The 13,329-nt window shown below is 35.8% G+C and overlaps 1 protein-coding gene across 1 annotated transcript in view; it reads right to left on the reverse strand.

Moving 5' to 3' along the window:
• ARID4A (AT-rich interaction domain 4A) overlaps positions 1 to 13,329 on the reverse strand; it is a 59,030-nt gene that overhangs the window by 25,315 nt on the left and 20,386 nt on the right. The window contains exons 10-13 of the mRNA XM_082648856.1: positions 12,325 to 12,401; positions 11,750 to 11,916; positions 1,597 to 1,669; positions 461 to 555 (exon numbers count right to left, since the gene is read on the reverse strand). Coding sequence (XP_082504982.1) covers positions 461 to 555; positions 1,597 to 1,669; positions 11,750 to 11,916; positions 12,325 to 12,401 — 412 coding nt within the window. The remainder of the gene's footprint in view (positions 1 to 460; positions 556 to 1,596; positions 1,670 to 11,749; positions 11,917 to 12,324; positions 12,402 to 13,329) is intronic.

A 13,329-nucleotide genomic window follows, 5' to 3' on the forward strand; every position in this document is an offset into this window, starting at 1 on the left:
AATAATCTTTACACTAATACTGTATGTTCATTAAGAAAATGTGCTTATTCAGACTTACTAGAGAATGGACTTGAGGCTATGGGGAGGGGGAAGGGTAAACGGTGACAAAGCAATAAAGAGGCATGGACATGTATACACTACCAAACGTAAGGTAGATAGCTAGTGGGAAGCAGCCGCATAGCACAGGGAGATCAGCTCGGTGCTGTGTGACCACCTGGAGGGGTGGGATAGGGAGGGTGGGAGGGAGGGTGACGCAAGCGGGAAGAGATATGGGAACATATGTATATATATAACTGATTCATTTTGTTGTGAAGCTGAAACTAACATACCATTGTAAAGCAATTATGCTCCAATAAAGATGTTTAAAAAAAAAAAAAAAAAAGAAAATGTGCTTATTACCTAAAGTACATATTATAGTGCAACATTAGACAATTTAACTTTGCATTACAGTCTTACTTACCTTGTCACATCCACCTTGATGATAAACCAGTCTGAAAAGTTTGAAGAGATTGAGATCTTTATAGCCCAATACAGGTGGTTTGTTGATTGGAGTACCTTTTAAATTTCAGAGAGCAGAAATACCATGTTAATTCCAACGGAAAATACTAAGTTGAAAACAAAGCTTATCAATTTCTAATTTCCCAAATATGACTAATCAGAGGCATATATTTAAAGAACCTCAAATTATGTAAGACAACACAAAATATTCTCTATATTCTTTACACAGTATTGTGGTGGTCTTTAGTTTTACTGCCACAACTAATAAAATAACCTCTCTAACTGCCACTGAATTGGATAAGACTAAATCAAACCTTGGGCCTGCAAGGTGTAGCCAATGATGTTGCTGGTTCAAGAAGCCTGGGCAAGAAAACATACAATGGAAAGGGCACATTTTAGGCCATGGTTCCATTTTGAATGCTTCAACACAAACGTTAAGATGGGTGGCAGTCATCTGAAGGATCACTGTTGAAGGCCAGTAGAACTGATTTATCTGAGGATTTCCAGGACTTACATAATGCCAGTAAGTATGATGATTTATAAAGCTTCTATTTCTTCTAACTTTATTAGAAATCCTACTCCGTTTAGATAGGGGCTATTATGTTTAATTTGTTGAGACCAAGGATCAGACTAGTTTACTTGCCACAAAAACGCCATTAGTAAATAATGGGTATGTAGATTTACATTATGATTGTTCACTTTCTATTACTCAAATATTATTATAATATTTTCTGGTTTCATAAGTCTCAAGAAGATAAAATTTAACTATACCAAAACTACTTTTCCTCTACATTTGTACTCAAACTAGATATTAGTAGTTGTCTGTATTCCCAATACTTATTATTGTCAGCTATAACTGATTCTTAGGCTTGAAATCCAAATCCCTGTACCAGGATTTGAACAAAAATAATACATAAACCTAGAATATAAAACAGTAAAAGAAATGTCTACTTTTTTTTTTTTTTTGGCCATGCCGCACTAGTTCCCAGACCAGGGGCTGAACCTGGGCCCTCAGCAGTGAAAACGCTGAGTCCTAATCACTGGACTGCCAGGGAATTCCCAGAAATGTCTGCTTTTAAATAATAAGCATGAAAATACCTCTGTCTTCCATAAACTTATAAAGCTGTTGAAGGAAGCTGTCCCTCTCTTCAGGATCAGGTTCTTCCTCAGGCTGTAAAGATAAACTATATAAATATACAGAACAATGAACAGGAGATACACTGTCTTCTTTGTTTTTTGTTTTGGGAACCCAAGGTAAGGGGATAAAATTTTAATGAAGCCAGAAAATATGAATTTTTCTCAAAATCCTACAACGCCATACTTTAATTCATATTTTGATAGAGCTGGTTTGATGCGACTGTCAAGATATACAATCTCTACTCTTCGCCCCATTTATCACTTGAAGCTTCCTGTTAATTATCACTGTGGGGACTAAGATTAGCCATGAGGAAAAGGTTTAGGAATGGGGTGAGAATGTTTTCACCTCATCTAGTGTTTTTTTAAAAATCCTCAAAATTATCATGTGGCCCATAGGAATATACTGATAGATAAGCATAATAATCACAAATGTATTTATTATTTTAAAATAATCCACAAATTAATATTAAAATTTTGTTACTGTTGAATGAATATAAACCAGAGGCTGCGAAGTCGCATGGCAAAGGTTTTTTGTTTGGATAGCACAATGTTTTAAAGAAATTTAAATGCATGTAAATGAGCCATATAAATTTTATTTTGTCCCAGACTCCACCAGCCCCTCTTGTATCACAGTAGCCTGCTTTTCTCATTTGCCTTTCTTGCAGGGCCTCTGTAGTTGACTTTGCAACCCCTTAAAATAGAACAATGAAAATTATTTCTTAAGGAAGGAAACTATATACATAACTACAATTTAGTCCTATGGAAAAAAAAATTAATGGAAACATTCATACAGAAACAACTATTCCTACAAATACCTATTTGTGTGTTACATTTTACTAATTATATAAACCTAATGATTTCTTCTTATGCAAACAAATGGATTTGGGGTTTTAATATTTCCTTTTCTGATAGACTACTTATAAATTAATATTTGGGAAAATTCTTGAAGTTTAACAATACTATGGAGAAACAAAACACTGATATATTTCTTTCATATAAATTATCATAATTTAATTTCAGAGCACTACTTTTTTTTTTTTTAATAGATTTATTTATTTATTTATTTTTGGCTATATTGGGTCTTCGCTGCTGCCCGCGGGCTTTCTCTAGTTGCAGCGAGCAGGGGCTGCTCTTCGTTACGGGGCGCGGGCTTCTAACTGCGGTGGCCTCTCTTGTTGCAGAGCATGGGCTCTAGGCGCGCGGACTTCAATAGTTGTGGCCCATGGGCTCAGTAGTTGTGGCTCGTGGGCTCTAGAGTGCAGGCTAAGTAGTTGTGGCACACAGGCTTAGCTGCTCCGCGGCATGTGAGATCTTCCCGGACCAGGGCTCGAACCCGTGTCCCCTGCATTGGCAGGCGGATTCTTAACCACTGTGCCACCAGGGAAGCCCCAGAGTACTACTATTTTTCCATGATCCAAAACAAGAATTCAGACTTTTGTCTTTCAAAGCCATATTCAAAGCAAAGGCAACTGTCAAGCAATAAATATTGAGTGCTCACAAATCCAGACAGCAAAAAATTTTAAGTTTTTAACAGCTAATAATATAGCCAAGATCAATAAACATGTAGTTAATTAAAATATATTAAAAAAACATGAGGCAATCAAGGTCGATTAAAATATATAACATAAAAAGCATGAGGCAATCAACAGAAAAGTCTTTCCCTCAGTACAGTCATTTTTTTCTTTCAGTACATTCATTAAGAATGACTTACAGGGCTTCCCTGGTGGCTCAGTGGTTGAGAATCTGCCTGCTAATGCAGGCGACACGGGTTTAAGCCCTGGTCTGGGAGGATCCCACATGCCGCAGAGCAACTAGGCCCATGAGCCACAACTACTGAGCCTGTGTGTCTGGAGCCTGTGCTCCGCAACAAGAGAGGCCATGATAGTGAGAGGCCCGCGGGCCGCGATAAAGACTGGCCACCGCTTGCCACAACTAGAGAAAGCCCTCGCACAGAAACGAAGACCCAACACGGCAAAAATTAATTAATTAATAAACTCCTACCCCCAATATCTTCTTAAAAAAAAAATGACTTATAGCATCGGAGTACTTTCAGTTTAACAAAATTTAAGAAACTTAAGTCGAAGTTCTAGTAAGCCTCAAAAATTAGCAATATACGGGCTTCCCTGGTGGCGCACTGGTTGAGAGTCCGCCTGCCGATGCAGGGGACACGGGTTCGTGCCCCAGTTCGGGAAGATCCCACATGCCGCAGAGTGGCTGGGCCCGTGAGCCATGGCCGCTGAGCCTGCGCGTCCGGAGCCTGTGCTCCGCAACGGGAGAGGCCACAACAGTGAGAGGCCCGCGTACCGCAAAAAAAAAAAAAAAAATTAGCAATATACAGACTTAATAGTTAGCAATATACATACAGACTTAATAATCACTACAGAGTTAATAGAGGTCTTTACTAAATACTCAGATCAAGACATGGTAATTTTTTCCCAACTGCATTAAAAAATTTTGCTTTTACAAGGTTGTGAAAACAACTGCCAATGAGTTAACTCAAGAAAAGAGTAATCTGGTAGCCTAAGAATCATTTCAGATACTAATTTTAAGGACTTCTGGTATGGGGAAAAAAACAAAAACAACTTATACCACACTGGGTCTATGCTTTGCCTGTCCCTCGTAATCACAACAGTCTCTCCTCAGACTAACACCTCATTTTTAGTATTTATGATCTTACAGAATTCAAAGAAGACTGTTGTATCCAGTATATGTAAAAGCAATTGTTTTTAAAAAGCACTGGTTTGAAATCAAAGTTTCTTCCAAAAGCAAGTAAACAAAATGAACCCATCAATTGCAAATAAGGTATTTATTAAGGTTTTACCAAACATTTGGAAATTCTTAATGATTAAGAATATAGTTTTATAGATAAAAATTGGTAGTTTAAATTCATTGGAATTAAAAGTTAGTGGATGTCAAGAGTGTTTTAAGTACCATGAGAAACTATGGCCATAAAATTTTAAGTTCAGAATGCAGTTATCATGTGTAAAAACAAGATATAAATGAATAAAGAATTCTACTTAAAAACCACTGCCTGCTTGAAAGGAAATTTATTTCGAGTCAAAAAAAAAGATGATGCTATAAACAAAGTTTTAAATTTACCTGATGGTCTTTGCAAAACTCAAAACTGCTTAATCTCTTACAATAAGTAATTCTTCACAATCATTTTTTTTAAAAAAACAGCTGTCTTGTTAGTCACCTTAGAGTAAAATTGCACATGGTAGAAAATGCCTCCAACTACTCCAAAGACTCTGCCTTTATGACTTTTGTATGGGAGCGGCGCTTGCTATCACAATACCTGCAGGGTCTTTCTCCCTGTTGGGAGCCAAGAGGGTTTTCCGTCCCTCAAGGGTTCTGAAGTGGGGTAGGGCTATAATAATGGGAGGTGGAGCCCACTAGACTGCTGATGAGCCTTCTTCCCTTCTTTAGTCAAGGATGTGAAGAGTAACTATGCACCCAGTAATGCCAGGGCAGGGAAGGGGGCTAAGAATATAGAAGAGGCATGAATATGATCATAATTTTAAGAAACTTACAATTTTAGTTAGCAGGAGTATAACTTCCTAGTATTATAGTAGTTGTATATCTATCTACTACTAGATTATGTATTTTCTGACTTTGGACACTACGTCTTCAAATACAGCTCAAGCATTTTTGATAGTTACCATGAATCACAGACTTTTGCAAAAGTATTGCAATTCAAATCAGAAAACTTTTGGCCCTCAAGTCTGGCAGGAGGTGTGGAAATGTAAAACCAGCCAATTCGACAAAATGTGGTAAGTGTTGTAAAATACATAAAAGAATACAGGAGCAAGGTGAGGGGATGAATGGTTCTGCTGGGGCTGCGGTGATGGTGGTAATAGTAGGGAAAGCCTCAGAATGTGAAGAGCATACAGCCCGGGAACAAGAGCAAACAGCATAAACATGAGGCTTGCAAAGGCAGGCTGTGATTAGGAAAGGACTTTGTAATGATATGTTAGAGAATCAGAACTGGACACTCTGGGTAGATGTGAGGTTTGAGAGAGCTAGAGAGGAATTAGGTCAGATTTGTATTTTTAAAAGTTCTCTGAGTTTGATGGATTGGAAGGGAAAGGGGAGCTACTGTCACAGTCCACAAAGAGAGGATCAATGCCTGAATTAGTCTTGCCACCTGATGATGGAAAGATGACCCCTCCCCCTGAAGTAGAGAGAAAAGAGAGCATGGGAGAGTGAGAGAGAGGTGTTAATGCTGAGATTTTTTTTTAGTTTAGGTTATTCATGTTTGTTGTCCTCAAAGTTTCAACATGTTATAAGTGCTCAATAAATTCCATGAAGTTAAAGACATGCTGATTTTAGTCACAGTTTTATTGTCAATGACTGGTATTTATTTTTATTTTTGTGCCCCAAAATTAATTTATTCCAAGAGGAATCTCATTTTTATATTTCTAGTTTTAAAAAACCTACTTCGATGCAGTACAGAGGAACAGACTGGAGTAGGGAAAGCATGGACATGGAAAGAACAAGTTGCTACTGCACCAGTCTAGCTAGGTGAAAGAGAAGAGTGGCTTGAACTAAGGTGACAGAGAGTAGGAACTGAAGGAAGTGGGCAAATTTGAGAGCTATAAAGTAAGTAGAAGAGACAGGATCTGATGTCTCATTGGATAGGGAGGCAAGAGTGAGAGGATTAAGGCGACTTCCATTTATCTAGCTTGAGTAATTGGGTGGATGGTGCTTCTATTCAAGTGAATTAGGAACAAACAGGTTAAGGACAGGTTTGGGGGAAAAGATGAGTGCAGTCTTGCACATACAGAGTTTGAGGACTTACAAAATATGAAGAAATCCTCATTGGAATTTTAATATAAATGTCTGGAGTTAAGAAAGAGACATCTTTGATGCACATATAGATTTGGAGTCATTACATCATTTAGTTACGAAGTAAACCAGAAAAAAATGCAATGTCATGTATGTCAGGTGATTTAAGAAGGTAGGCATGTCAAAGATGCTGAATGCCTACTAAGGAGTCAAATGAAATCATGACAAAAATTTGTTGGAGGTCACTGGTGACCTTAGTTAAGTTGTTTTAGGTGTGGTGGAAGTACAAGATGCACTACAGTGAATTAAGAGTGAACGGGGGGCAGGGTGGTAGTGTCAGGAAATAGAACGGTGTATAAACCTCTGAGCAATCTGGCCATAAGGTGGAGGGGTTGGTGGAAGGAATCTGGACAGGTTGCTAGAAGGTTGGAAGAGATGTAAGCATGTTTTTAAAAGCTGGTAAGAAGGTTACAACACAAAGGAATAGATTAAAGATGCTGGAAAGAAAAGAGATACTTCACAGTCTAAGACAAGAAAGAAGGGAATGAGATCCAGAGCCTAAAAAGATGGACTCATCTTACAGAAGAGGACAACATACTATCAATTGTACATTAAGCGAAGGAGAGCAGGCAGGTGGGGTTTAGAGCTGGCTCCCAATTTGAAGCTCCTAGTTTCTTTCCAAAGTGAGTGGAGTGGGGGTAGCGTTGCTGGCTTAATGGAGGAGATAATGATTAGATTATAGAAACTGAGAACCGACCAATAGTATCGAAGGCCCAGTGAAATTTGTTCATCATGAAATTTAGAGTGGTACCATTCTTCTCTGTTGTGTACACTTAAACAGAAAATTTCAGAAACCACATGTCATGCCTAATATATTCATTATGTGGTAAGACACTGTTTTATAATTTCACAGAACAGTTTACAAACAACCTGCCTATAACAAATTAGTAATTCCCCCCCCCCATTTTAAAAGGTACATGTATCTTACTTTCAGTCATCAAGCTGTGGTTCACATGCTATCAAATCTAAGGTTTTAAAATCAGTCTTACTAACACAACTATAAAATACCTTTTTCTATAAGTACATTAAAATGTAGGTGTATTTGTGTGTACAAATGTGCAATCCTCATTAATCTGATGAGGTGATCCTAATTTGGTTAGAGTCTTATGCTAACACTGTGAAGAAAGGCTTTGCTAAAGACATTAGGACATTTTTGCTTGCTTATTTAACAGGCTACATTTTAAGACCTTAGCAGGTAAGTTATTACATTTGAATGCAAGCTAAAGTCTCAATTATTCATTGAAGGTTGGCTTTATAGGGTCTGCTTAGAAACACCTGATTGGCAGCTGGAGTTATTAGATATACCTAAAATACTAATATTACCTTTAAATTTTTCTGTAAATTTTATTGACTTAACAGGATTTTCCTGAGTTATCAAGCATTTACTATAGGTTTATACCCAAAGTGATCTTGAAAGATTACTAACAAATGCCTTTATGGTTGATCTACAAAAAGGCATAAATACACAAAAAACACTTGATTTAAACATTAAAAAAAAACCCTCACATTTCGATGAATTAAAAAGTTCAAGCACTTATGATTTTTATAATAGGAGAATGTAATCCTAGGAATTAAATTTAACAGTGATCCCTAGAAGTTCAACGACTGGAGAAATGGGTGTCAATACTTCTAAAAAAAAAGAGCATTTCTTGGGCTTCCCTGGTGGTGCAGTGGTTGAGAGTCTGCCTGCCGATGCAGGGGACACGGGTTCGTGCCCCGGTCCAGGAAGATCTCACATGCCGCGGAGCGGCTGGGCCCATGAGCCATGGACGCTGAGCCTGCGCATCCGGAGCCTGTGCTCCACAACAGGAGAGGCCAAAAAATTTAAAAAAAAAAGAGCATTTCTTATAAAAATTCACTAAATTCTAATTGTCATTACTAAATATGAAATTAGAGGAGATTTTTGAAAGGGCCCAACATATAAGCCTACCTATAGCAAACCAAAAGGATAAAAGAACTAAGACTAGTCAAATTCCCACCTCATATTCAGTCTTCTAAACATTCACTTATTTATTTTACCCTTAGACAACTCTCCTACATTCATCCAAAGTGAATATAAGTCAGGAGTAAATGAATACCTGACATCATTGTTTATGTTTACATGAACTTTTCAATCAATTTCAAAGCTCAAAAGGAAATTCAGTAATATCTTTTCTAATATAAAAATGTCCTAACAAAAGACATTTAAGTAATACCCACAAAAATATTCTCCAGAACCTTTTTCAATATAATTATCAATGACTTAAAATGTAGAGTCATCAATATAGGTAGGACCTACTTCCTGTCAGACTCTCAAGTCTCTTCCTACCCAGTAATAGTATGAAATATATTTCTTGTACTCAAATCCTGAACTACCAATGCTTAGGAATTCAAAATAATATTAAGTATAAAAGATGCTCCTCCACAGTAAGTCTCAAATCTCCTGATTAAGGCTATGTTAGGGTACTCAAAGTATCAAATATAAAAACAATGTGCACTGCCCATTAGTACTGCAGAAGTATCTAACACTTGTATGATTCTACTGCATAAAATTTACAAACACCAAATGGCTGGCTGAAGTATTGTTACAGTGGTTTACAGAATATTATAAAAGATCTTTTTGATCATTGTCAAGCAACATTAAATCCTCATGGAAAGCATAGCATAATTACATTTTGGGAAGAATATGATCTGTAATGTAAATATAACAGCTTAGCCTCACTTATATAGTAAAGGCCTGTAATGACTAAGCCAGGTAGGCCCTGGCTTATCAGATTTTAATTCATTTTATACCATATCCATTTCTTTCCTTTGCTAAATATAGATTAAACTGCTTTTCAGTTTTACAATATATCAAATTTTAAAAAATTACTGTCCAAGACAGGTTAGAATGATTCAGCATCTAAATCTTAAATCCAAGAGCAAGAAATGCAGCTGATTTTTTTTTTTCTAAAGCAACCCAATCTCACTAAAGAAAATCTACTTGTACAGCCAGAGAAAAAGAGGAAATTAGTTTCTATTAGGTAATTCAATGAAGTATATGCATGAAAATGAATATCTGAAAAATAGTTTTAAATAATCATATAATCAATGACTACATTTTGCGATTGTGCTTTTCTTTCTTTAGTAGATGAAAAGCATCTTGGTTCACTTAATTTTAACAGTTCATAATTTAAGTAATACATTTTAAGAAGATACTATCCTTACAAAGGTCCTTACCTTTTTAAATTTCTTTACTTACTACCTGCAAACAATAGGTAACAGAGCTTGCCTCTGCTCTTCATTCTTTTTTACTAACATTTACTCACAGCTTAAACAAAACATTATGACTTTTACAAAATTAATAGCTATAATAAGACCACTATTTACTACTTACTATTTTACAGCCATACTCTCTACCCTTACTACTCAGCCTTTTTAACCCTCTTTGTTTAAAATTTCAGGTTTTTTTGGGGGGTGGGGATCAGGGAAAATGCATTTTGAAAGGGATACAAATCAAAAGTATTAGCAAAAATAAAGAGACTATGTATTTCAGTATTTGGCAATATAAGATCCTAACTTCAATGTTTCAATGTTAATTCAAAAAAAAAAAGCAAAACCAGACTCCAACAGTTCACACCCCGAAAATGTGGCCTATTTACCCTGAAAACATATAATCTATAAATAAATACAGATAAAATACAAAAATCACATTTAATATTTAGACTTTAAATCCCAAAATTTTTCCAAACTGTCATTTTCATTTCAAACTCTATCTTATGTTTCAGAAAAATAGCCTTCATCCTCTGATATTCTAAAAATAGACTCCTACTGTCTCTTTTACATGAAACAATTACGCTTGGTTACGAGTCCTACCATATCAGCCAAATCATCAATACCTAAAATTCTTATTTAACCTCATTTCTGGCAATCAAAATGGTAATATATAAAAAAAATCTTACCTATATGCTGCATTTTCTTTCACATGTAAAATGGTTAGATTCCCCTTCTACTTAATCAGTACAGTATCTGAACATTTTTCAGTCTGACTTGCAATATTTGCTTTTCCTCTTAGGGCATAGCATCCGCAGGGTTATACAGCACTACTTACATTCTCTTCCACATAAAAATCAGACATTACATGAAAGGAAAAGAAAGACAGCCCATTTCAAAGCATCTGGCAAACCTCCACTGGCAACCCGCCAAGCCTCTGCAAAACCTTCCTGTCTTTCCGAGCATGCTCACTTAAAACCAACAGCCCGTTACTATGGCAACTCTGTAGGCAGCCTGTAAGTATGAACCGCCATTCTGATTTCAGAGTGCAAAAAGCCAAATACTGCAGGGGAAGTAAAAGGGAAGAAACACCCTATGCCCTATATCACATACAAGTACACTCATTTTGTTTCAAAAATTCTTATTTGTGTATGTAAAACAGAAACAAACATTCCACATTTTCCAAGCAAATATTTTTCATGCTCAAATAGGTCTTTTTCAGTAAACTCATTCTCTTTGTCTGCCCCGAAGCCCCTTTACCTCATAACAACCAAAACTATACTGGACAGTTTATCCCACTTGACAAAACACTGCTGAAAAAATAGACAGCAATATTCATGAAAGCAATTATGTGGTACTTCATGAATGATTTCCTACAATTACATATACATTCTTAACAACACAGTGATATTACAAAGAAAACCATTAGCACCTATAATACAATCTAAATCTTTTCTATGATTTATCCAACTGCCAAATGAAATATTCTTCCATTTAGATAGGATTTTTTTAATCCTCATTATCCTTGAGATACTGTGAAATGTCTGAAAGAGGTGAAATTTCAAAGTTAAGACAGACCAGACCCGTGTTCAAATCCCTGCTCTCCACATTTGAGCTGTGTCATCTTTGGAAAGTTATTTAATCTTTCTGACCCTCACTTTTCTCTCTAAAGTAGAGTAATAACAGTTACTCCATCTGGAAATAATTTAAATGAGTTAACACATGTAATATACCTAAAAGTTACATTTCCTTCCTCCTTGGTTATTTGGAAAAGATGTTATTTAAAAAAAAAAGTCTGCACTTGCTGCTCATTTAACCTGAAAAGTTCTTCTTTGTAATCTCTTACCCACTAAAAATTAGTTCTGATTTGCCCACTAAGCTAAAAGCCAGAAAGCTCCCCCTTCCCCAAATAAAGCTGAGCTAGAAAAAGACAGCAACAAATAATATAAAGAATTTAAACACAGGGAAAATATATGAAGGTATTATTTTTAGAGTATTGAAATGTTTTCATATGTTACAAACATGAAATTTCACCTACCATCTCTTCTTCTTCCTTTTTGGCCTCCTTTTCCTTCTCTTCATCATTTTCTTCAGCTGGGCCAACTTCATCATCACTACTGGATGACTCAAGGATCTCACTTATATCCATTTTCCAATTATCAGGAACAACTCTAGTTTTTAAGAAGATGCTTGCTTTCTGCAGCCCTAAAAGTAAAAATGTACTTCAGCAGTTGTTATGGAATTAGCACCACAGAATAATACAAAGCCATGACATTCAGAGTCAGAAGATCTAGATTCAAATTCAGCTGTCATTTCTAAAATGATACAGTAAATTTGAACATATAAGTTATAATATTATATTAATGTTTATTTTTCTCTAGGGAATACTGTCAGAAATGTTAGTGATAAAACATACAAAGAATTAAGGTCAAACACTTCATCTAGATATTAAAAAAAGGCATTAAAGAAGAGTGGGGAAAAAAAAAAAAAAGAGTGGATACCAACTCTAAACAGTTAAAATGGCACCAGAAAATATTCAGTCTTGCTTTTGTCACTAAATTTGCCATTTAGAGTCACATCATGAAATAATGAATTGATTCATCCTTATTTTACCTGGTTTAGCAGAGAGCTCAGATTCAGGTAGACTGAGAATGTCTACTTCCTTGATATCCTTTCTTGCTATAGAATAACTAATTATAGAGAAAAATAAATAGGAGGGAAACCATTACTAAATAAGAATTATCACTTAAAGAGTCATGTTAACACAGAAAATATAAATCTCAAAATCAAAATTATTTTACTTATAAATTGTTTTAAAAAGACCATGTATATCCTAATCCTTAATAAAGGGCAAGAGGTAATACAGGCAAAGCTAATATCTTAATTCTAAAGATTCACATACTCAAAGCACACTAATTTGAGAGCCTCACATTTGTAATATTTCAATTTATGCAACCGTCTTACCTACAATATGGGGTAGTTTATTTATATCAGCATGGTATTTTCCTTATAGTGTCTATTTTGATCTTTCATATTTCTCAAATTTACTATTCAGTTCAGTATGAAAAATTTAATAGATGGTAACACTAAAATATTTTTATCATTGTAAGATATATTATGGTATCAAATTTTTCACAGAGAATCACAACTCAATGAATACATAATTTTACATTTTTTGGAAACAAAGCAAAGTTGAAGTGAAGGAAGGTTTCTAAAACTCTGACCTTTTATTAAATTAATTTTTATTGGAGTTCAAAATCTGACATTTAATCAGAAAAAAAGTCAAAATAATTACTCTAGTAATATAAATTCTATTAAAAGTAAATTTCATGTTTTATAATATGAAATAGTACACATAATAAAAATAAAGAATTCTTACAATTAGGGCTTCCCTGATGGCTCAGTGGTTAAAAATCTGCCTGCCAATGCAGGGGACACAGGTTCCAGCCCTGGTCCGGGAAGATCCCACATGCCGTGGCGCAGTTAAGCCCATGCGCCACAACAACTGAGGCTGGTCTCTACAGCCCGTAAACCACAGCTGCTGGAAGTCTGCACGCCTAGAGCTCTTGCTCCATAACAAAAGAAGCAACCGCAATGAGAAGCCCGAGCACCGCAAGG

The sequence above is a fragment of the Grampus griseus genome (genome assembly GCF_964374135.1).
Source record: "Grampus griseus genome assembly, chromosome: 2".
In the NCBI taxonomy this organism is placed as follows: domain Eukaryota; kingdom Metazoa; phylum Chordata; class Mammalia; order Artiodactyla; family Delphinidae; genus Grampus; species Grampus griseus.